Source organism: Macaca mulatta, chromosome X (genome assembly GCF_049350105.2).
Source record: "Macaca mulatta isolate MMU2019108-1 chromosome X, T2T-MMU8v2.0, whole genome shotgun sequence".
In the NCBI taxonomy this organism is placed as follows: domain Eukaryota; kingdom Metazoa; phylum Chordata; class Mammalia; order Primates; family Cercopithecidae; genus Macaca; species Macaca mulatta.
The window spans coordinates 113864029-113890805 of record NC_133426.1 but is presented as its reverse complement, the minus strand read 5'-3'; the positions used below and the strand labels follow the sequence as shown (position 1 = coordinate 113890805).

The 26777-nt window shown below is 35.2% G+C and overlaps 1 protein-coding gene across 20 annotated transcripts in view; it reads left to right on the top strand.

The window, feature by feature from the left end:
- Positions 1–26777, top strand: part of RBM41 (RNA binding motif protein 41) — a 60244-nt gene that overhangs the window by 24011 nt on the left and 9456 nt on the right. For 16 of the 20 annotated variants that reach the window (XM_077987668.1, XM_077987665.1, XM_015127926.3 and 13 more), the window contains 3 exons: positions 4176–4579; positions 23293–23440; positions 25015–25152. In XM_077987668.1, the coding sequence (XP_077843794.1) occupies positions 4176–4579; positions 23293–23440; positions 25015–25152 (690 nt within the window). 20 annotated transcript variants of the gene reach the window in all.

Below are 26777 nucleotides of genomic sequence, written 5' to 3'. Positions count from 1 at the left end.
AACATATCAGAATTTTATAATTAATTCTTCTTAGATGAACATTTGTATTTTTGCTAACTCTGGGCAATTATAAATAGCAATGATCTGAAAATTCTTATTATCGTGTCCTGGTGCATATATGCCTACATTTTTCTAAGGTATATACGTGGGAGTAGAATTGATGGGTTGTATGTTGATCGTATCTTCGACATTAGTAAATGATGTCATGTTGGTTTGCACTGTGTGTACACATTCCCACCATATGTGAGGGTTCTAGTTGCACTACGACTTCACTGACATGTAGTGTTGGCATTCTTTTTAATTTTTGCCAATATGTTTGTTTTCTATTAGTATCTTGTTCCTTTCCTAATTTGCATTTCCCTGAATTCTAATGTGAATGAGCACGTTTGTATATATTTATTTTATTATTGTTTTTTAATTTAGAGACAGGGTATCACCATGTTGCCCAAGCTGGTCTCAAACTCCTGGGCTCAAGGAACTTTCCTGCTGCCTCAGCCTCCCAAGTGCTGGGATTACAGGCATCGGCCACCACGCCTGGCCCACATATATTTATTAGCTATGTGTGTTTCCTCTTTTGTAAGGCATCTCTTCAGTATTTTGCCCATTTTCCTAATGGTTGTTCATCTTTTTCTTATTGATTTGTAGAAGTTATTCATGTATTTTAGATTTAAGTTCTCTGATAATTCTGTGTGTAGCAAATATCTTTTCCTATCCTGTGGGGTTTTTTTTTTTTTTTTTTGGTCCATCTCTTTATGACATTTTGATGAACAGAAGTTCTTGATTTTAATGTAGTTGAATTTATCAATCTTTTCCTTAATGGATAGTGCTTTTTGTGCCTTAGGAAATACTTACATAACTACTCCTATGCCTTGCTGGTGGAAATATAGAATAGTATAACTCCTACAGAGTGAAATTTAACAATACATAGAAAAATTACATACACATTTACTCTTTGTCTCAACAGTTTCACTTCAGGGAATCTATTTCAAACATATACTTGAAAAATACCAAATCCTGTATGCACAAAGCTGTTTGTCAGGACATTATTCCTAACAGTATGAGACTGGATATAAGACCAACGTGTGTCAGGAGGGGAATAGTTAAATAAACTATGGTACATCCACACAATGGAGTACTGTGCAGCTATAAGAAGGAATGAGAAGAGCTCTACACATTAATATGGAACTATCTCCAAGATATATTGTTAAGTGCACAAATGTAAATTGTAGAACCAGTGCTTATAGTAAGTTACTTTTTATGTAGGAGAGAGGTATAACTAATGAATTATATGTATGTGTGTACATGCCTATTTGCTTATATTTTCAAAGAAGCAGCAATGGGACCATAAGCCAAAACCTAATAAAAAATTGTTATTTATGGGGAAGGAAGAGAATGGGATAAAGGGGACAGAGATGGAAGTGAGACTTCTGTGAAAGTGCTTTATAACAGTTTCACTTTAGATCCATATAAATATTTTGCATCATTTAAAAGTTTAATCAAAAAGGTAAAAATCCCTAAAATTCAAAAACAACCTGAAGCAAATGAGCCTGATGATAAATAAAGTTAGTAGCATAACCACACAATTGGAAAACAAAAGAAAACAATTACTTATAGTGACTTTAAAACATTTGTATATTTCCAATGGTACCCATATTCTAAGGGCACAAGTAACTGCAAAGAAACATAAAACTATATTCAGCAGTTTTATTGGTGATAGTATTGTTATTGACATTTTAAAATTCTGTAAGTATATTGTAGGAAGAAGCTAATGAATAATTTTGCTAATATTATTTTAAGCAGATGAGAGGAGATAAAACTCTAAAATAAAGGAGTTTAAGTAAAAATTTTGTTATCTTAAATTTGAGTTGGAAATACTAATATAAACTCATGGTTTACTTTTCTCTTAAAAAATGTTCCTTTTGCTCAACAGACTAACACAGGAACAGAAAACCAAACACCGCATGTTCTCATAAGTGGGAGTTGAACAGTGAGAACACATGGACATAGGCAGGGGAACATCACACACTGGGGTCTGTCGGGGGGATGGGGGGAAAGGGGAGGGAGAGCATTAGGACAAAAAATACCTAATGCATGCAGGGCTTAAAGCCTAGATAATGGGTTGATAGGTGCAACAAACCACCATGGCACATGTGTACCTATGTAACACACCTGCATGTTCAGCACATGTATCCCAGAACTTAAAGTAAAATTTAAAAAAATAATAAAATAAAACCGTTCTAGTGGATCATTAAAAAAAAAAAAAGTCCTAGCTTTTGTCCACTGAAAAGGCCTGGAAACAACAACTTGGAAGTTGCTTCTGCACACACCAGCAACACACTTTGGTTTCTAAATACCACTTCCTACTAAAAGGAACCAAGGATCTTTACAAATATATTCCAGCTTTGAGTTAGGAGGTATGCAAGATGAGCTTAGGATATTTGGCTGTGCTAGAAAGCCGGGAAGCAATACAGGAGCCGATTTGAAGGGGCTCCCACTGGTCCTAAGTGGGATAATTTGGCCACTAAAAAGAATAATGACTATGTTTCATTGACACAAATAAAGTATATGAAAATACACGATTTCATTATTATACTAAAAATAACCATTCTTCACCACTGGATATTTCTTTTTTTTTTTCTTTTTTGAGACAGAGTCTCACTCTGTCACGCAGGCTGGAGTGCAATGGAGCGATCTTGGCTCACTGCAACCCCTGCTTCCCTGGTTCAAGCAATTCTGCCTCAGCCTCCGAAGTAACTGGGACTACAGGCGCCCACCACCATGCCCAGCTAATTTTTGTATTTTTAGTAGAGATGGGGTTTCACCATGTTGGCCAGGCTGGTCTCAAACTCCTGACCTTGTGATCCGCCTGCCTCGGCCTCCCACAGTGCTGGGATTACAGGCATGAGCCACCGCGCCTGGCGTCCATTAGACATTTCTAAGGTGTCAACTCTTACTCTCATAATTGGTAAATAATGGCAAAGAATCAAGCATTTATCCTGCCATTCCCATATGATCTACATTTAGGGAAACCACATAGTTGATGACGGTAAGTTCATTATAGAATTACAGATAATAAGCATAAAAGAAATAATAGAATTAGGAAAGCCACGATTTGCAACTCTTAATAAATTAATAAACTAGGTAATGGTCATCAGTGGATGTAAAAAACCCATTAGGTGGAAGGTGAATGGGAAAATTTAATAATGGAGGGATGAGACTAATATCTACCACCACAATCCACTGATCAATTTCAGTATCACTAAAAATGGGACTACCAAACATTATGTGCCTTATGACATGATACAATAGGAAGTACATATCTATCTATAAAGGATTCTTTCCTAAAAATATTGAACCTGAACCTAATCAAACCTTTAGATCAGCACTGTCCAATGCAACTTTCTGAAATGATATAATAGTTTTTATCTATTCTGTCCAATATGGTATCCACTAGCCACATGTGACTATCAAACACTTTAAATTTGTTAAGTTCAGTTGAGGAACTGATATTTAAAAATTAATGTAAATAGACACATGTGACTAGTGGCTACTGTATTAGGTAGCATAGTTATAGATTATCTGCCAAGAAATAGAAGGGATTAAGGAACAAGTTAAACAGCACCATCAGAAAATGATTAGTCAAATTCATTTGTTCATAGAACAAATGTAGTTTATTTAATCAATGGATGAGTGAGAAAATGAAATAGAGAGGTGGGAGAGATGAGACACTGTTTTAGAATAAAAGAATCTTAAGAGATATAACAGCCAAAGGCTATTTTAGATTTTGAATTGAATAAACAAGTATAAAAAAATTCTTTGACGGAATCAGGACAATTTGAACATAACATTGGTATTAGATGATACTAAGGAATTATTAATTTTGTGAAGTGTAGTGCTATGTTGCTTATTTTTTTTAAATGTCCTTATCAATTAGAGGTACATATATTTGCATGACCCTAGGTGCCTCACTTGCCTCACCATAGTTCTGGCCTATAGTTTTGCTTGAAATATACTGTAATAAGATAACTATTTACCATTGTCATTTGTCACAGGTTGTAAAGACCTGCCCCAGCAGTGTTTCTTTATCTGAGGTCCAGGATTTAATTTTTATTAATTTGTCAAAAGTTGTATTGGTAGGCTTTGTAGAACTTCCCTATCTCTTTGTCTTGATCCAGATGAACCCCAAAAGAAGAACAAAGGTGATCCCATGAACAACCTGGAAAGTTTTTACCAAGAGATGATAATGAAAAAACGTCTTGAAGAGTTCCAACTTATGAGAGGTGAACCCTTTGCTTCCCACTCACTGGTCTCAGCTACATCAGTGGGTGATAGAGTCACAGCTGAGAGCCCATCATTACTCCAGGACAAGGGAAAACAGGCAGCACAGGGTAAAGGCCCCAGTCTCCATGTGGCAAATGTTATTGATTTTTCACCTGAGCAGTGTTGGACTGGGCCTAAGAAGCTGACGCAGCCAATAGAATTTGTCCCAGAAGATGAAATCCAGAGAAATCGTTTGTCAGAGGAAGAGATCCGAAAAATTCCTATGTTTTCTTCATATAATCCAGGGGAACCAAACAAGGTATAGGCCAAACCAAGTAAAACAACCTGGGTTGATTTCACTTTTATTTACCTCTACCTAAAGTAATACTTTTAAATTAGCTTTGATTATACCAAAGAATCATGATATAGGCACAGTGATTGTGTTTGTCCTTGACCTTGACTATTCATTCTCTGCATACTATATAAGTAGCATATTTCCTATAAGGTTCTTGGTACTTTGCTAAGGTCCTGAATTACCCTTAGCATTTTAAAGAAATGTTGATAAGACTCTAGTCCATACCCATTAGAAGCCCCGAACTGAAGGAAAAGTAACCTCCAATTTCCTACAATGTAATAATAAAATAGTGTTCATAGGACCACCATAGCTGGTAGCCATGGTGCCTCTGGAATTAGCCAATAATTGACTGCCTGGTTGTGAGTAGGGTATATGCTACCACATGAGTCTTCTCTTCAGAATGCTCTACCTGGCTTTCATATGACATATGACTTAAATTGCTGTTGGCAAAGCAGCAAAGTGAAAAAGGTCCTATAAGCTTTAAGAAATTGTCCAACAAGTCTGGGCGTGGTGGCTCATGCCTGTAATCCAAGCACTTTGGGAGGCTGAGGCAGGCGGATCACAAGGTCAGGAGTTCGAGACCAGCCTGACCAACATGGTAAAACCCCATCTCTACTAAAAATACAAAAATTAGCCGGGCGTGGTGGTGCGTGCCTGTAATCCCAGCTACTCAGGAGGCTGAGGCAAGAGAATTGCTTGAACCTGGGAGGCGGAGATTGCAGTGAGCCAAGATCATGCCACTGCACTCCAGCCTGGACAACAAACCGAGACCCCATCTCAAAAAAAAAAAAAAAAAAAAAAAAAAAAAGAAATTGTCCAATGCATAACTAAATAACGTTGTAAATAATTCTTATTTTATTGATCAAATCATTATTTCACATTCATGTTATATGTTACATCTGGAATGGAAAACTCTTCGTTACTGTGTTACCCAAAGAGACAACACAAGCCCCTGGAGCATATAGTTTGTTGTGTCTAATTTAAAAAACAAAACCAAAAATATAATGTTAGTTTTTGACTGTCTCTGAATTAAAAAAAAAAATCATTCTAGATGAGGGATATTAAAACAGTTTATTTGACTGACTGAATTTCTAATAGTTCAGGGGTATTTATGCTATTAGTTCAAGAATAGCTTGGTTTTTATTTACTTTTTGTTATGAAATATTAATATACCAAAAGTGATATAGAATAATATAGCAAATACCTGTGTAGCCAGCCAACTTTTATTAATCATTGTCAAGTCCTAATATTTTCTGTATTTGCTTAATTAAAAAAAATAAAGCATTATAGATATTCCTGAAGACTTCCACATATTCCTCACCAATCCCATTCTCCTTTATCCTTTCCAGATGTAACCACTATCCTGAATTTGCTATTTATAATTCCTATGCCCATTTTTATATTTTTACTACATAGCCATATATTCACAAATAACATACGGTTTTATATGTTTTAAAAGTATATAAATGACATACTCTATCATTCTACAACCTTTTTGACTCGATATGCATAATGCTTTTGAAATTTATTTCTAAAGATACAAGGAACTATGTAGTATTCCATTGTAGAAATAGACCATCATTTATTATATTTATCCATTTTCCTGAAGATTTGTTCTTTCTGTTATTTTGCTGTTACAGTTAATTCTGCAACAAGTATTATTGTACATCTCTTGTTGTGCATATGCCAGACTTTTTCTAGGACAGTGTTTTTCAAACTTAGGTTACAATTAGTAGGTTACAACCAATGGGGTTTTGTTAATGAAATGGAATAGAATAGAAAATATCAAAAAGTGTTCCATACAGTATGTTAGGGTAATTACTGTTTCTTAAAGCTTTTATTTTATATGTGTTTGTGTATATGTGAGATAATGTGTGTGGGACCACAATGAAGAATGCAGTTCTTCCTGTAGATCTCAATCAAAAGTGTTGGGAAGGTGTCATTCTATTACAGTGTCTCGAATGTTAGTGTGCATCAGAATTGCTTGGAGGGCTTATTAAAGCATAGATTGCTAGACTCCACCCCCAGAATTTTTGACTCAGTAGATCTGGAGTGGGGCCTGAGAATTTGCATTTCCAACAAGTTCCCAAGAGATTCTGATCCTGCTGGTCTGAGAGTAACAATTTAAGAATCATCGTTCTAGGTTATATACCTGGGAGTGGAATTGCTGTGATATATAGGGTGTGTATATCTCAATTTCTAATGGAACAAGGTTTCAGAGATCCTCTTCACATTCTTGCCAAAACTTTGGAGCATTAGACTATTTTGCCAGCCTTATCAGCTTGAAAAGATATCTCACTGTTTTAATTTGCATGTTTCTGATTTCCAGTGAGGTTAAGCATGTATTCTTAACATTTATTAGCCTTTCAGGAACTTTCTGTGAGTTACCTGTTACATTCCTTTGCTGAATATTTAATCATTTGTTTTTTCATATTTATAGGGATTATTTCAAAATTCTGCATATGAATCCTTTCTGTTGTTTAGCAAATATCTTCGCCCACTGGATGACTTACCTTTTAAATTTGTTCCTGATGTCTTTTGTTGAGCAAAAGTTTTTCATTGTAATGTTATCAGATTATCAGTATTTTATTCAATGGTTTGTGCTTTTTGAATCATTTTAAGGAGATCCTTCCCTACAGATCAATAAGAAAAATACAAACAACGCAATAAAAATGAAAGTGTTTATAAAAGCAGATATAACAGGCAATTCACAGAGGCAAAAACACCAGTGGCCAATAAACTTAAGAAATCTTATTAGTAATCAAGAAAATGCAAAATAAATCTATACTATGATATATACATTTAGTACTTAGAATGCTGGCATATATTTAAAGGCCTGACAATGCCAAGTATTGGTGAGCAGATGAAACAATAAGAAATCTGTAATCTCAGCACTTTGGTAGGCCGAGGCCAATGGATCACCTGAGGTCAGGAGTTTGAGACCAGCCTGGCCAATGTGGCGAAACCCATCTTTACTAAAAATGCTAAAAATTAGCTGAGTTTGATGGCACACACTTGTAATCGCAGCTGCTCAGGAGGCTGAGCCATGAGAATCTCTTGAACCCAGGAGGCGGAAGTTGCGGTGACCCAAGATCATGCCACTGCACTCCAGCACTCTAGCCTGGGTGACAGAGCGAGACTCTGTCTCAAAAAAAAAAGAAAAAGAAAGAAACAATAAGAACTCTAATATACCTCCGGGGGAATATAAATGAATACAGCCACTTCCAAGAACATCATGGCAATATCTAGTAAAATTGAAGATGTTCATACACTGTAAGTCAGCAGTCTCATTCTTCATTATCTATCCTGGAGAAACTCTTAGACATGCACATTAGGAGATGTTATAATGATGCTTGTTGTAGCATTGTTCATCAGCGGGAGTATAGATAAAACGTAGTATGTTTATAAAATGGAATACTACACAGTAGAGAAAATGAATGAAATAGAATTATAGGTATCAATTTGGATGAAACTCACAAACATAATTTTGAATAAAAATAGCTAGTTGCAAATTTCTAGTTTCAGCTTCAACATGTGAAGTCCTTGGAAGTCGTCACTCCTGTCTTACGATAAGAAAAACAGATGAACAAACTAAAAATCAATAACTAATAACTTTTCTTAGACCCAGCAGAAAATTTAAGTCACAGGGTAAACTGTAATCCTGAAATCTGAAGAAACAGGCAGTTACAGAAAATCACATCCCAGATTTGCTTATCAGGAGCAAAAGGCACTAGAGCTAAGAAAAAATATCTGTTTCTGGCATGGAGAGAGGAAACATTATCATTATCCAGAACTTTCTGCTTAGCAAAGGGCCACCCAGCAAGGAAAACAACTTTACCAAAGCCTTATCCAACTCCAGGCTCTTCTAGCTTTCCTGTCTCATCTAAGAGAGAAAAAAAGCTGTTAAATGCTTGTAAAGGTTACAGGCTGGAGACACAGGCACACTAAAAGATTGAGACTTCATCATAGGATTAGAGAATGTCTCCCCTTCCGCACCTTGCTACTACATCAACAGGGCTTCAGTATAATAATCGTGGATTATAGCTGAAAGACCTGCAAGGATCAGACTCTATTTAAAGAGGTGTTTTTGTTTTGTTTTGTTTTGTTTTGTTTGTAAATCTAAAGGAAACAAGGGAGACAAAAAGACACTAGAAGAAACAGAAACTTCTGACACCTACAGCTACAGCAAACATTAAGCACAGCCCAACTCCTGGCCAGATTAACATAAAACCTCATACTAATGGCCTCTTTGGATCAGTTCCTATTACTTGATAGATCATGTCCAGTTTTCAACAAAAGAAATTATAACGTATGCTAAGAAAAAACAACACAGTCTGAAAAGACAAAACAAGCATGAGAACCAAATTCAGATATGACACAGGTTTTGGAATTATCAGATGTGGAATTTAAAATAACCATGATTAATATACTAAGTAGGCCATGAATAAAAGTAGATAACATGCAAGACCAGACGGCTAATGTAAACAGAGAGAAATTTTAAGAAAGAATCAAAAGGAGATGCTAGAAATAAAAAACACTGTAACAAATGAAGAATGCCTTTGATAGGCTCATCAGTAAGTTGGAAACAGCCAAGGAAGGAATCAGTAAGGTTGAAGACATGGCAATAAAAACTTCTCATGCTGAAATACAAAGAAAAAAAAGACTGAAAAAAAAGGAACAGAATATCCAAGAACTATGGGACAATTTCAGAGTATCACATACATGTTACTGGAATACCAAAAGGAGAAGAGAAAAAGGAGAAGAAATATTTGAAGTAGTAATGGCTGAGAATTTTCCAAAATTAATAGCAGATAAAAAACTACAGATCTGGGAAGCTCCAAGAACACCAAGCAGGATAAATACCAAAACTACACCTAAGCATATCATGTTCAAACTACAGAAAGACATTTTAAACTACAGAAAAGATTTTAAAACCAGTCAGAGAAAATAAACACTTTACCTATATAAAAACAAAGATAAGAATTACATTTCTCATCAGCAACTGTGCAAGCAAGAGAGTACAGTGAAATATTTGTGTCAAAAGTAAAAAGAAAACACCCACCTCGAATTATTTATCCAGCAAAAAAAAAAAAAAAAATCCTTCAAAAGTGAAGGAAAAATAATAAAGACTCTCAGACAAACAAAACTGAGGGAATTTTTCATCAGTAAATCCCACCTTGTAGGAAAAAAAAAATGCTTTTGAAAAAGGTTCTCCAGAGATAAGCAAAATTATATAGGTCAGAAACTCAGATCTGCATAAAGAAAGAGCATAGGAGAATATATTAAGGTAAAATAAAATCTTTTATTTTCTTATTTTAAAACAATCCAGAATAAAACTTTTCAAAGTAATAATAGGAATGTGTTGGATAATTATAGTATACAGATAAGTGAAATGAGTAACAGTGATATCAGGGATAGGTTGCAAGAATTAGTGTATATATAAATACAAATTTGTCTTTGTTATAAGGTATTTGCATTATCCATGAAGTGGTATAGTTTTATTTGAGAGTGGACTTAGATCAGTTGTAAATGTATATTGCAAACTCTAAGGCAATTACTAAAAAACAATTATATAAAGAAGTACAATTGATATGGCTAAGAGAAGGGTGAAAATGGAAGCATATAAAATAATACTCATTTTTTACAATCTTTTTTCAGAAAACAAAAGCAGAGGGAACACTTCTTAACTCATGAGACCAGCCTTAGCTTAGTACCAAAACCAGATAAAGACATTACGATGAAAAAAAAAACTACAGACAGTATCCCTCATGTGTATAAAAGCAAAAATCCTTTATGTTAGGAAAATCAAAACATTTGATTGAAATATTGATTGAGAAATCAAAATGTTAGGTAATCAAATTCAATAATGTATAAAAATAATTGCATACTATAATCAAATATGATTTATTCCAGATATCCACCATAGGTTCAACATTTGAAATTCAATTAATCCGCCACATCAGTAGACTAAAGAAGAAAAATCATGTGGTCACTTCAATTGATGTAGAAAAACATTTGAAATATCTGAACATCGATTCATGATAAAAACTCTCAGCAAATTAGGAATAGAGTATAACATCCTCAACTTGATAAAAAATAACTACAACACCCTACAGCTAACATCATACTTAATAGAAACTGGATGCTTTCCCCTTTGATCAGAAAAAAGGCAAAAATGTCCCCTTTCTCCACTTCTTTTTGACACCGTACTAGAAGTACCAGCTACAGCAGTAAAACAAGTGAAGGAAATTAAAAGAATACAGATTGGGAAGGAAAAACTAAAACTCTCTTTGTTCACAAGTAACATATATGTCTGTGTAGAGAATCCCAAAGAATCAGCCAAAAAACAAACAACTCTTAGAACTAGTAGATTAGTATAGCTTGGAGGTTACAAGGTTTGTTCACAGAAGTCAGTTGCTTTCCTCTATACCAGAAATGAACAACTGGAATTTGAAATTAAAAACAACACTGTTTACAATAGCACCAAAAAAGAATGAAATACTTAGGTATAAATTTAACAAAGTATGTACAGGTTCTATATGCACAAAAGTGTAAAACTGATGAAAAATTAAGATATAAATAAACACAGAGACATTTTGTGTTCTTGGATTGAAAGACTTTATATTGTTAAGATATTAGTTCTTTCTCAAATTGATTTGTAGATTCCACACAATCCCAACGAAATCCCAGCATGTTATTTTGTGTATATTTAGGAACTGATTCTAAGTTTATATGAGAAGACAAAAGACCCAGAACATGTAACACACCCCTGAAAAAGAAGAAGAAATTTGGAAGACTGACACTACCCAACTTCAAGAGTTACTGTAATCAAGTAGCGTGGCGTGGTGTTGATGGGGGAAAAAAAGACACACAGATCAATGGAGCAGAATGGAGACCCAAGGATTAGACCCACATAAATATAGTAAATTAATATTTGACAAGGGATCAAGGACAGTTTAGTGGAGAAAGAATAGTCTTTTCAACAAATGGTGCTAGAACAACTGAATATCCACATGTAAAAAAAAAAAAATGAATCTAGATACAAACCTTACATCTTTCATAAAAATTAACTTGAAATAGTCATAGACCTAAATATAAAACACAATACTATAAAACTTCTAGAAGAAAAAGATTAAAAGCTAAGTGACCTTGTGTTTGATAATGTATTTATCAGACATATCACCAAAAGTACAATTTATGGAACAATTGATAAGTCAGACTTTATTAAAATTATAAACTTCTGCTATATGAAAAACACTTTTAAGAGACTCAAGAGACAAGCCACAGACTAGAACAATATTTGCAAAACTCACATCTAATAAAAAACTTGTATCCAAAATACACAAAGAATTCCCAAAATTCAACAGTATTAAAACAACTCAATTTAAAAAATGGGTAAAAATAAGAACAAACTCCTCACCACAGAAGATATATACATAGCAAATAAGTATGCAAAAAGAAGCTCATCTTTATTTATCATCAGAGAACTGAAAAATAAGAAATGCCGCTAAACACCTACTAGAATGGCTAAAGTCCACAATAAAACTGACAATACCAAATTCTGTTCAGGATGCAGAGCAACAGGAACTTTTTAAAAAAATTATAGATGTAGAAGATACAAGTGCAGTTTTGTTTTGTTTTGTGTTTTGAGGCAGAGTCTCTCTCTCTCTCTCTCTCTCTCTCTCTCTCTCTCTCTCTCTCTCTCTCTTTCCCAGACTGGAGTGCAGTGGTGCAATCTGGGACTACAGGTGCGAGCCACCACGCCCAGCTAATTTTGTATTTTTAGTAGAGATGAGGTTTCACTGTATTGGCCAGGCTGGTCTCGAACTCCTGACCTCAAGTGATTTGCCCGCCTCGGCCTCCCATAGTGCTGGGATTACAGGCATGAGCTACTGTGCCCAGCTGCAGTGTTTTGTTTGTTTGTTTTTTATGGGTATATTTCATAGTCATGAAGTCTGGGACTTTTATTCATTGCTGGTGGGAATACAACCTCTTTGGAAGACAGGTTGGCCACCTCTTACAAAGCTGAACATTATTTTACCACACAGTCCAACTACTGCATTCCTACTTATTTACCCAGTTGATTTGAAAAGCCTGTGTTCGACAAAAACTGCCATGTGAATGTTCATGGTAGCTTTATTCATAATTGCCAAAAACCGGAAGCAGTCAAGATGTCCTCCAATAGGTTAATGGATACATTCACCTGTGGCAGATCTATACAATGGAATATAATTCAGCAATAAAAAGAAATTCACAGTCCAGCCACAAAAAGACATAGAGGAACTTTAGATTAATATGAATATTAATCTTAATAGCTGAAAGAAGCTAGTATGGAAAGACTGCATATTGTATGATTACATTATATGACATTCTGGAAGAGGGAAAGCTAGACAGTAAGGTGATAAATGGCTGCCAAGGGTTTGAGGGGAATGGAGAAGGGAGGAATAGACGAAACACAGGGAACCTTTAGGGCAGTAAAACTATTCTGTATAATACTGTAGTTGTAGAGGCAAGACATGCATTTGTCAAAACCCATTAAACTACATAGCACAGAGAGTTACACCTAATGTATACAAATGTTAAAAACTCGTTTAGGAGGTTGAGGGACCCTAGGAAAGGATGCAGACAGCAAGAAGAGAGTCAAACTGTATTACAAACATGTAAAACAACCTCGTTGAAGGGATAGGGGAAAAGACGCTGAACTAAGCATCTTTGGAAATACGTGGAGTCTGAAAGACTAAAAGCAAATGGAACTTCACATAAGCACGGTATCCTTGTTGATAAGGTTATGTCCCTGGGTACTGGTTACTTAGGGAGTAATAATTCTGATACTGTTATACATGCATAATGGAATGGAGCAATTAAGTAAATGGATGGCAGATGATGGGAGCCAGGTTTCTCACTGTTGCAATCTAGATAAGTAAAGGGAGGATGCCGAAATGATCCATGTGATAATGGTTTACAGTTGGAGACATCAGGATGAACTCATGTTTAACTTAATATAGATATAAGTGGTTACATATAGAAATATTTATATGTGTTTATATATACATGGATTAGTATAAATACATATTTTTTGTTCTGTGAGCTGAAAGGACACAAATGAAAGGACACACCAGTATCAATGAGCTTGCACGGCATCCTTATCTTGGTTTCTAATACCATTCTCTAATAAAATGAACCAAGGCTCCTTAGAGAAATGACTGCTTCTAATACTGGGGCAGGAAATATACAAGATGAGCCTTGTGCATCTTGTAGTGCCAGAAAGTAAGGAAGTGCTAAAAAGAACAACAGTATAAAATCGTTATTTTATTGTTCTTTGACATGATGATTTTATGTTGTTTTTTGACATTAGGGGTATTTGAAAGGAATACAGGAGCCAAATGAAAGAGCTTCCAATGACTAAAGCCAGAACAATTTGTGCAACAAACTAAAATAAAATAAATCATTATCTTAAAATCATTATTTTATTGTTCTTTGACGTGATTTTATGTTGTTTTTTGACATTGGTATTGCAAAGGAATACAGGAGCCAAATGAAAGAGCTTCCAATGACTAAAGCTGGAACAATTTGTGCAATAAACTAAAATAATGTTGGATAATACAGTGTATAGAATAAACATCCATGAGTCCAGGTGATATAAATAAGTGATTGAGTAAACAAATATATAGAGGAAAAGAAATATATACCTCCTATGAAAAATAATTTCATGCAATTTGTGTAGATACTCTACCTCAAGGAGGGAGAGCATAACTCCCCATTGCTTAGTTTTGAGCTGCTCATAATGACTTCTTTCCAAAAGAGTACAGGAAGGGAAAGCAGGAAAAAAGAGTAACTTTGCAAGAAGAAACCTGACAAACACTACCTAAGCCAGGTGATTAAGGCCAATATCAATAGTTGTTAATCATATTGATGAATCATATTGATTGTATGTATGTTTAACATTATGTGATCAAAACTGTACTTCTCCTGTGTGGTTTTCTTCCCAATAATCCATAACCCCGGTCTAAATGTAATGTAACCTAGATCCTGGAACAGAAAAAGAACATTAGGTTGAAACTAAGGAAATCTAAACTATGGACTTTAGTTAATAATAATATGTCAATACTGGGTCATTAATTGTAACAATTAATGAACATATTAATGTAAGATATTAATAACAGGGAAAATCATGGGGTAGATGGGAGTTCTCTGTATTCTCAGTTTTTCTATAAATCCAAAACTGTTCTAAACTTAAAATCCATTTTTAAAGTTTTTAAAAATGTAGCTGTAGAAGAATGCATATTGTTTATATAAAGGACTATATTATATAAAGGTGAAAACGTGTAAAATAATACCATGTATTGCATAGGGATACCAGGAAGAGCTTTATGTTCTATTATCACTTGGAGGCTCTGTTTTTCTTTTTCACAGCTTTATCTTGTTTTTGAACCTAGCTGTATCTGTGTGCGTATGTGTGTGTGGGTGTGTGGGGGTGTGTGTGTTATGTATGTTGTGGATACATTCATACATACATACAAGTCTGCACTTATGTGTGTATGTATGCAGAGGGGATGCATCCCAGCAAGAACTGACCGAGCCACCTCAACCAGAAGTCCTCTTTATTTTTTAAAACATGTTCATATTGGCCAGGTGTGGTGGCTCACGCCTGTAATCCCAGCACTTTGGGAGCCCGAGGCAGGCGGATCACCTGAGGTCAGGAATTCGAGACCAGCCTGGCTAACATGGTGAAACCCCATTTCTACTAAAAATACAAAAAATTGGCTGAGTGTGGTGGCGCACACCTGTTATCCCAGCTACTGGGGATAACAGGAGGCAGGAGAATCGCTTGAACCTGGGAGGCGGAGGTTGCAGTGAGCCGAGATCACACCATTGCACTCCAGCTTGGGCAACAAGAGTGAAACTCCGTCTAAAAAAAAAAAATTCATATCAAAGGGAACAGTCTTAGTATGGGTCTTTCCTAATGGATGAGAAACTTGAAGTTTGTTTTCACATACCCCTTTCTATGGTTATTTAATTTGGTATTTTCATGGTTAGTATTTGAGAGCATAGGCAAGTCAGTTATTCTATGCCCTTGCCTTTAAGATACGAACATACATAAATGCTAAATATGTTAATATCCAGGTTTTAAAGATTTTGAGACTTAAAGATTCTACTGCTTGTTAACAATATTTAATATATTTATTTATACCTTTCAGTACTTAAGTCATTTAAGAGAGGTATATTTGCTTGCTCTGCTTTTGCTGCTTCTGTCTGAATTCTTCCATAATTCCTTTAAGCTATAAAGGATATAACTAATGCTACGTAATGTATGAGGTTTTTTTTTCCTCCTCCATTTTTTTAAAATTGTGTTTTAAAAACACAAGATCTATCCTCTTAACAAATTTTTAAGTGTGCAATACAACGTTGTCAACAATCAGCACAATGTTGTACAGCAAACCTGTAGAACTTTTTTATCTTGCATGACTGAAACTTTATACCTATTGAACAGCAACTCCCCATTTCCTCCTTCCCCCAGCCCTGGTGACTACCATTCTGCTTTCTATTTTACTACTTTAGATACTTCAGTAAGTAGAATCATACAATATTTGTCCTGTGAGTGGCTTATTTCACTTAGCCTATAGTCCTCGAGTTTCATTTGTGGTATAGCATAATGACATATAGGACTTCCTACTTTTTTAAGGCTAAATAATATTCCATTGTATTTATTTTGTTTATTTATTTGAGACAGAGTCTGGCACTGTGGCCTGAACTGGAGTATAGTGGCCCGATCTCAGTTCACTGCAACCTCTACCTCCCAGGTTCAAGTAATTCTGTCACAGCCTCCCATGTAGCTGGGATTACAGGCGCTCGCCACTGCACCCAACTAATTTTTTGCATTTTTAATAGAGATGGGGTTTCACTGTGTTGGCCAGGCTGGTCTCAAACTCCTGGCTGCTCTCAAAGGCTCATGATCTGGCCGCCTCAGCCTCCCAAAATGCTGGGTTTATAAGCGTGAGCCACCACACCGAGCCCCCATTGTATTTATATGCCACATTTTCTTTATCTATTCATCAGTCAATGGACATTTAGGTTTTTCCAACTGTTGACTATTGTGAATATTGCTTGGGTGAACATAGGAATGCATATATCTCTTTGAGATACAAATTTCAGCTCTTTTGGATGAATACCCAGAAATGGAATTGTTGGATTGTATGATAGTTCTAATTGTAATTTTTGGAGGAATTTCCATGCTGTTCTTCATAGCAGCTGTACCACTTTACATTCCCACCAATAGTGCACAAGGGTTCCAACTTCATATCCTTGCCAACATTTGTAATTTTCTGTTTTTTTTTTTTTTTTCATAATGGCCATCCTAACAGGTATGTGGTATCTCACTGTGTTTTTCATTTGCATTTGTCTGTTGATTAGTAATATTGAGCATCTTTTCATATACCTGTTGGCTATTTGTATCTCTTCTTTGGAGAAATGTCTATTTAAGTCCTTTGCCCATGTTTTAATCAGGTTGTTTTCTTGCCATCAAGTTGTAGAGTTCCATATATATTTTAGATATTAAATATGGTTTGCAAGTATTTTCTGTTACTCCATAGGTTGCCTTTTCACTCTATTGTTTCCTTTGCTGTGCAGGGCTTTTTAGTTTGATGTAGTCCCACTTATCTATGTCTGCTTTGTTGCATGTGGTTTTGGTGTCATATCAAAGAAATCATTGCCAAGACTAATGTGAAGAAGCATTTCCTCTATGTTTTCTTCTAGGAGTTTTACAGTCTCAGGTCGTATATTTACAACTTTAATCCATTTTGAATTGACTATTGTGTATGGCATAAGATAAGGGTCCAATTTCATTAGTTAGCATGTTGCTGTCTTGTCTTCTCATTTTGTTAAACAGACTATCTTTTTCTCATATTGTTTTCTTGGCACACTTGTAGAAGATCAATTAACTGTAGCTTCATGGGTTTATTTCTAGGCTCTCAGATTGGTTCCATTGACCTATGTGTCCAGTTTTATGCCAGTACCATACTGTTTTGATTACTGTAGCTTTGTAATATGTTGTGAAATAAGAAAGTGGCCTCTAGCTTTGTTCTTTCCTAAGATTGTTGTGGCTATTTGGTATCATCTGTGGTTCTGTATGAATTTGGGGATTGTTGTTTCTATTTCTGTAAAAAATGCCATTGGGACTTCGATAGAGATTGCATTAAATCTGTCAACTGCTTTGGATAGTTTGGATATATTAATATTAAGTCCTCTAATCCATGAACACAGGATACCTTTTCATTTATTTGTGTCTTCTTTAATTTCTTTCAGCAACATTTGTAGTTTTCAGTGTACAAGTCTTTCACCTCCTTGGTTAAGTTCTTTCTTCAGTATTGTATTCTTTTCAATACCATTGTAAATGGGATATCTTTCTTAATTTCCTCTTCATATGGTTCATTGATAGTGTATAGAAACCACAACCGAATTTTTCTATGTTGATTTTTTATTCTGCACCTTTACTGAATTTGTTAATTCGTTCTAACTTTTTTGGTTAATTTTTTTCTTTATTATTTCCATTAATATAGTCATAATTCCATGCCAATAATAAAATGGTATAATTAAAACAGAAAAGTGATGTTCTCAAGAGGTCTTCCATTGAAGCTATTTGAACTATGGGCCAAATAAACATGGTACCACCATTCACCAGGTGGCAGCTTGTCTCAGCTGCAAAGTACCCAAGGGAGAAAAATTAATGTCTTGATTGCTGCACTTGTGAACCTTGATTTATTATTTTATTTATTTTCTTTTTAAAGTTTTTAAATTGACATATAATAATTGTACATATTTATGGGGTACATAGTGATGTTTCGATACATATAATATATAGTGAACAGATCAGGTTAATTAGCTTATCTACCACCTTAAGCATTTATCATTTCTTCACATTGGGAACATTCAATATCCTTCTTCTAGCTATTCGATACTATATAATATAATATTGTTAACTATAACCATTCTACAGTGGTATAGAACACTAGCACTTGTTCCTGTTATCAAACTGTAATTTTACATCTTTTACAAGTCTCTCCCTATCCTTTCCTTCCTCCTACCCTTCACAGCCTCTAGTATACTCTGTTCTAGTTTTTACTTCTATGAAATCAATTCTTTTTAGCTCCCACGTATAAGTGAAAACCTGCAGTGTTTAACTTTCTGTGCCTGGCTTATTTCACTAAACATAATGTTCTCTAGTTCCGTCCATGTTGCTCTGAATAACAGAATTTCATTATTTTTATGGCTAAATAGTTTTCCACGGTGTATATATACCGCATTGTTGGGCACCCAGGTTAATTTCATATCTTGGCTGTTGTGAAAAGTGCTGCAATGAATATGAGAATGCTGTTGTCTTTTCAATATACTGATTCCCTTTCCTTTGGATAAATTCTCAGTAGTGGGATTGCTAGATCGTATAGTAGTTCTATTTGTAGTTTGTTGGGGAACCTCCATACTGTTTCCCATAGTAGTTATAAAAGTTTACAGTCCCACCAACAGTCTATAAGAATTTACTTTTCTCTACATCCTCACCAGCATTTGTTAACTTTTGTCTTTCCAGTAGTAGCCATCCTAACTGGAATGAGATGATGCCTCATTGTGGTTTTGATTTGCATTTTCCTGATGATTAGTGATGTTGAGTATTTTTTCATATATTTGTTGGCAATTTGTATGTCTTCTTTGGAGAAATAGCTGTTTAGATCATTTGCCCATTTTTAAATCAGGTTGTTTGTTTTGATGCTGTTAAGATGTTGAGTCCCTTGTATAGTCTGGATATTAATCCCCTGTTGGGTGAGTAGTTTGCTAATACTTTCTTGCATTCCATAGGTTGCCTTTTCACTCTGTTGTTTCCTTTGTTTTGCAGAAGATTTTAGTTTAATATAATCCCATTTGTTTATTTTTGCTTTTGTTGCCTGTGCTTTTGAGGTCTTATTCATAAAATCTTTTCCCAGACCAGTGTCCTGAAATGTTTCCCCTATGTTTTTTCCTAGTAGTTTTATAGTTTCAGGTCTTACGTTTAGGTCTTTGATCTATTTTGAGTTGATTTTTGTATAGGGTAAGAGTTAGGGGTCTGGTTTCATTCTTCATGCATATAGGTATCCAGTTTTCTCAGCACCATTTATCGATGAGACTGTCTTTCTCCGACTGATGTTCTTGGTGCCTTTATTAAAATATTAGTTGGCTGTAGATACGTGGGTCAATTTCTGAGTTACCTATTCTGTTCCATGGTTATATGTGTCTCTTTTTATGCCAGTACCATGCTGTTTTGGTTACTACAGTTTTGTAGTACATTTTGAAGTCTGGTAGTGCAGTTCCTCCAGCTTTGTTATTTTTGTTCAGGATTGCTGTGGCTTCAGAGTCTTTTGTGGTTTCATACAAATTTTAAGATTTTTTTTCTTTTTCTATAAAGAGTGTAATTGGTATTTTGATAGGGATTGCATTAAATCTGTAGGTTGCTTTGGATAGTATGGTCATTTTAACAATGTTCTTTCAATCCATGAACATGGAATGTCTTTCTGTTTGTGTCCTCTTCACTTTTCTTTCATCAGTATTTTGTAGTTTTTCTTGTAGAGGACTTTTACCTCCTTGGTTGAATTCATTTCTAGGCATTTTATTTTGCTTTTCGTAGCTATTGTAAATGAGATTGCCTTCTTGATTTCTTTTTCAGCTAGTTTGCTGTTCATATATAGAAACGCTACTGAGTTTTGTTTGTTGATTTTGTATCCTGCAACTGTATGGAATTTGTATATCTGTTCTAAGGGCTTTTTGGTAGACTCTTTTAGGTTATTTTTAGGTTTTTCTGTATATAAGATCATGTTGTCTGTAAACAGGGACAATTTCACTTCCTTCTTTTCACTTTGGATGCCTTTTATGTCTTTCCTTTGTCTAATTGCTCTAGCTAAGACTTTCACTACTGTGTTGAATAAGAGTGGTGAGAGTGAGCATTGTTGTCTTTTGCCAGTTCTTAGAGGAAAAACTTTCAGCTTTTCCCTATTCTACTGATGTCTAATTTTTTTTTGTTGTTGAATCTTTAGTGTTTTCTACATGGATTATCATTTCACTGTGAACAGAGATAATTTTACTTCTTTCTTTCTGATTTGGATGCATTTTGTTTCTGTTTCTTGCCTATTTGCTCTGGCTAGAACTTCCAGTACTATGTTGAATAGAAGTGGTGAGAGTAGGTATCCATGCCTTGTTCCTGATCTTAGAGGAAAAGCTTTCAGTTTTTAAATACTGAATATTATGTTAGCTGTGGACTTTACATATATGGCCTTTATTATGTTGAGGTAAATTCCTTCTATTAGTAGTTGAGTGTCTTCATTATGAAACAGTGTTGAATTTTGTCAAATGCTTTGTCTGCATCTATTGAGATCGTGTAATTTTTATATTTTGTTCTGTTAATGTGTTGAATTACATTGATCAATTTTTGTGTGTTGAATCATCCTTGCATCCCAGGGATAAATCCCCCTTGGTCATTGTGTATGATCTTTTTAATGTGCTGTTGAATTTGGTTTGGTAGTATTTTGTTGAGGATTTTTACATCTGTTTATTAAGGATATTGGTCTGTATTTTTCTTATAATGTTTTTGTCTAGGTTGGTCTCAGGGTAATCCTGGCCTTATAGAATAGCTAGCATATAGTTTATAGTTGGATTTTGTTTATCCATTCAGGTACTCTGTCTTTTGGGGAGTTTATTAATATTTAATGTAATTATTGCTAGCAAAGGACTTACTATTGCCATTTGTTAATTGTTTTCTGTCTCTCTTGTACCTCTTTTGTCTCTCCCTCTCAGCTGTCTTCCTTTATGGTTCATTGGGGGTTTTTTTGTAGTGATATACTTTTATATCTTTCCCATTTTCCTCTGTGTGTCTTTTATAGGTATAGGTCATGGTAAAACAATTTGTTTTAAGCTGATAACATCTTAAGTTCAATCACATATAAGAGCTCATTTTTGTTCTCTTGAATTGTTTTTTTGTTTGTTTTTTTTTTTGTTGTTGTTGTTGTTTTTTGAGACAGGGTCTCACTCTGTTGCCCAGGCTGGAGTGTGGTGGTGTGGTGTGATCGTAGTTCACTACAGCCTCAAACTCCTGAGCTCCAGTAATCCTCCTGCCTCAGCCTCCCAAATAGCTGGGACTTGTAAAATTGGCCAGGTGTGGTGGTGCATGCTGTTTGCTCACAAGTAGCACATGCCACTCTGTCTCTTTTGTAAAGACAGTGTCTCACTGTGTTGCCCAGACTGATTTCAAACTCCTGGACTCAAGCGATTCTCTCACCTCAGCCTCCCAAAGCACTGGGATTACAGGGGTAAGCCACCGCACCCACCCTCCCATGCCTAATAGGTAGAATAATTTCTCTTATTTTTCTGAGGATATTAGTTATGGTTTGTTGAAGTTTTTTCCTATTTGCTTTCTTTTCTTTGTTTGTTGTGTTCTCTCTTTCACATTAGAGGATTTCCTAAGATGCCTGATAATCGATGCCCAACTTTATAAGTAGGAACTAAAAAGCAGATTGGAATCTCTGAGCACACAAGTGGTACTTGTTGACTTTGAGCTTCACTTTAAAGTGGTCTGGCTGGACCATTTGTTAGATAAATTCCTTATCCCAAGTCCGTGTTTTTATATCTTTCCTCCTAGGACTTACCAGTTTTCCCAGAGAAGACTGTTCCAAAATCTTTCTTATGAGGGTACTACCAGCATTCTAGGAGCCAAATGGCAGAAAAGGTCTGGGAGGACCTCAACATTTAGTATGCATTCGTTCTCTTAGTCTCCTTGCTTTCAGAAACAGGGTTCACATCTTCAGCCATGTATGGCATTCCCCATCTTCTGACAATGAGCCTCAAGTATTCTACCAGAATCGGCAAGTTATCTTTTACCCCATAGCATGTTGTGAGGGAGGGTATTTAAAAATCATATTGGCTTTTAGACAGCTTTCAACTGACCTGCCTTATTTTAACCCCATCCCTTCACATTTATTTCTGAAAGTAAGTGAAATTATCAGTTCCTGAACTATTTAAGGATTCTTAAGTGGTGACAGGTGTGTTCTTGGCTTTCTCCACTACCAGTTTAAAATTCAACTTTCTTCAGTGTGCTGAGTTGGTTCCTGCTCATCCAATTATTTTTCATCTTCCAGATTATTATTGCTGTTGTCTCCTTTTCTTGTTCCTCCTGACCTTGTTAGTTTGTGTGTGTTTTTTTTTTTTTAAGTGCCCATAGTTTTAGAGAGTTTTCTGGATGGAATGAAATTAAATGAATGTATTCAATCCACTATTTTTATGTGAAACTAATTGTAATCATAATGAAAGAATTGCCTTACGGCTGGGCATGGTGTCTCACGCCTGTAATCCCAGCACTTTGGGAGGCCAAGGCGTGTGGATCACCTGAGGTTGGGAGTTCGAGACTAGCCTGGACAACATGGTAAAACCCCATCTCAACTAAAAATACAAAAATTAGCCAGGTATGACTGTAATCACAGCTACTGGGGAGGTTGAGGCATGAGAATTGCTTGAACCCAAGAGACCAAGATTGCAGTGAGCCGAGATTGCGCCACTGCACTCCAACCTAGGTGACAGAGTGAGACTTTGTCTCAAAAAGAAAAAAAAAAAAAGAATTGCCTTACCTCCTTTTTATGATATTTTGGTTGATTCTCAATTTGTTTTAGGTGTTATACCTGAAGAACCTTAGCCCTCGGGTGACTGAAAGAGATCTTGTGTCATTGTTCGCTCGGTTCCAGGAGAAAAAAGGACCTCCAATTCAATTCCGAATGATGACTGGACGAATGAGGGGCCAGGCTTTTGTCACCTTTCCCAGTAAGTAGTTTCATCCAGATGATTACTCAGTTGCCCCTCAGTTCGCTAGAGACTACCTATAACCTCTCTAATTTAGATATAGTCCTTTGATTTCTCCACAGCATGTGAGAACAAGAGAAGGAACGAAAAATATGTTTTCAGTATTTCTTTCTCTTTCCTCTCCTCCATTGACAGTGCATGGCCACACTACCCCAGTGTCCTCAGGTTTTCCCAGTCTTGGTACTTCCTTCTTACCCTACCAAAATCTGTACTCCCTTTACTGACAACAGTATTTCTGGTCCAAGTTATAATTAGATTACTCATTAATTAGTGTATTAGTATTCTGATCAGAACACATGTACTTGCCTTATGCACTGTTCCTTTAGGACTAAGTGAGCACAAGCTAATATACTAATTTATTACTTATTCATAATTAGTAGATGATGATACAGTCTTCTAATTATTATTTGCATATTAATTAATGCATAGCTTCTAATCCAACGGGAAGAATAATATAAGAATTTCAGTTTCTGTGACAGACCAGATAATACGTTGTTTTGGGGGAAGGCTTTGTAGCCTTCATTGTACCTCTCATTGTCCCTAAAGTATCGTCATTTCTAAATAGCCTATTAATCTATATGTAGGCAAGTGGTTTTACACATGAGTACTGCCAAACTCCCCTCCATTGTTTTCATACAGTCTTGTGTCATCTTTCCTATCATACTGAAAGTTTCTAAATGCTCTGTAACTGTGGTTTTCAGTCTTTTCAAGTGTAAGAACCCCCTTTAAATTTAAAAACAAGTTTATGGGCGCCCCATATAATACGATGTATTAATTGAAAAAATACATAATAAAAAGGCTTTTAAAGCAAGTACTTTAAAATGTATAGCTGTTTTACTAATCTTGAAAGCTATACACTTAAAAAAATTTGTAGTACATATATATATGAAACAAAATTGGTCAGTCTACTTGTCTACTTATGATTCCACAAACTCCTGGCCATAAATCATCCCTTCCTTATTTCTTACATCCAGACTCTTAGACCCATAAGTTGAATACTCCTGGCATATGTATATATTCTCACATTTCAACCTTCCATATGCCTATAAGGGTTCTTATACTTATTTATCCCAATAAGGTGGCCCAGAACCACTCTCCCACTGAAAAAAAAAAATAGAAGTAGCAAAGTGCTCTCAATAACATAACTTTTTTTGCATTACTCATTTTGAAAATGATTGATTCTAATAATACCTATAATCTGTTACCTAAGGTAGAGGCTTATATATAATTACTAATAGCTTAGACTTCTTTAGCACACTACCTATATTTTTGTTTCTCTACTTATTTCTTTGAATTAGGAGACACCCTCAAACACCCATTTTGAGTTATTATTATTATTATTATTATTTTTAGTCACTAATTTAATTTTGCTGAATAATGCAAATGGGAGATTATAGAAAAAATGATAAAAATCAAATGACTATATGGCCTTATAGCTTACATTTAACTCCAAGGCAAAATAACCTAAACTAGACCTGGAATAGAATTGAATTGTTCAGTCCTATGTAAATTGAAATTTTTTCTTTCTCTTTTAGATAAGGAGATAGCATGGCAAGCATTGCATCTAGTAAATGGATATAAACTACGTGGGAAAATATTGGTGATAGAGTTTGGAAAGAACAAAAAGCAACGGTCAAATCTCCAAGCGACTTCTCTCATATCATGTGCTACAGGTAGCACTACAGAAATCAGTGGTAGCTAGAATATATATAGATTGTGGGTCCTGGATGGTCTTTCTTGAATTGGAATCTTGGATCTAGGATTTATGTATAGACACCAGTTTGTTTGGAGTTGAAGAGGAAAAACTAACTGAGGGAGGGGAAAAAAAGTAATTAGGACAACCCCTTTCAGCTTTTGGAGAGAACTGGTAGAAAACATTTTCTTTTATATAATTGAAGACTATATAGGACAGATGATATGCTGAATATGAAGGGTAGAGTGCAAAGAGTATTATTTTCTCAGGATAAATTAAAAAGGATTATTCCTAAGGATTTTTTAAAATCTTTATAATTTTTCTGGGGTCCTCAATATTTGTCTCTAGAGATAACATTCTTTCTTAGACTGCTTCCTATATACAGAAACAAAAAACTAATTAAATGTTGAAATATTTATTTACTAGAGGCCATTTGTCCATATTTCATCCACCTAGTAAATAAAAGAGCAGGACCCCAGGCCTAAGCATCAACAAATGCTATTAAGTCAGAACTATCAGCAGTAATAGTAGGTAGTTTCATAAGTCAGTGGACATATTTAATGAATGCTTCCTCCACAAGTTATCAGTCTTCAAAAAGCTATATATTTTTCTAGTGAAATATTTTAGATCAAAATGTTGTTGTTCTGATAGCCATTTAAGCTACCAACCATTGAGTAGCCATTGAATTCAAAGCAATAAACATTGATTAAGTGTCTAATATATGTTAAATATTAGGCATATGAATTTTAGAAGAGGAACATACTAGCAAAGAATACCAAAGGGAAATGGAAAGAAAGAGTTCTCTAGAAAAGAGGATGCCAGTCACAAATCCCCCAGTTGTTTGTTTATGGTTGCTGGAAAATAAAAAGACTATGCAGAGAGGAAGTAGTACAAATTGGAGTCAGACCTGTACAGCCACACTTAACATTGTGTGACCTTGGCAAGTCACTTAATCTGAGCCTCCCATTTTTCATCTATAAAGTAAGGATAATAATGCTACTTACCTCAATGGGTTGTGAAGATGAACTGAGATATTATCCAGGCTGAAGAACAGAAAGAAAAAAAATGAATAAAATTAAACAAGAGTATAGAACCCGTGTGACACCATTAAGCATTCCTACATATTTCTAATAGGAGTATAGGAAAAAAGGAAGAGAAAAAAAGGAGCAGAAAAATATTCTAAGAAATAATGGCTCTAAATACCCCCAATTTGATGAGAGACATTAACCTATACATCCCAGAAGAAAAAGAAATTACAAACAGATACATCATAAGAAAAATGCTAAAACCCAAAAACAAAAAGAAAATCTTGGCAGCAATACGAGAAAAATGAGCCATCACTTACCAAGGAACCCAAATAAAATTAACAGTTGACTTTCCCTCAGAAACAGTAGCAGTGGCAGTGGAATAACACATTCAAAGTGTTCAGAGAAAATAACTGTCAACCAATAATCCTATATACAATAAAACTGTTTTTCAAAAATGAAGGTGAAATAAAACATCTCTCATAATCAAAAACCAAGAGAATTTGTTGCTGGCAGACCTGACTTACTGGAAATACAAAAGGAAGTTCTTCAGGCTGAAAGCAAGTGAACTCAGACAGTA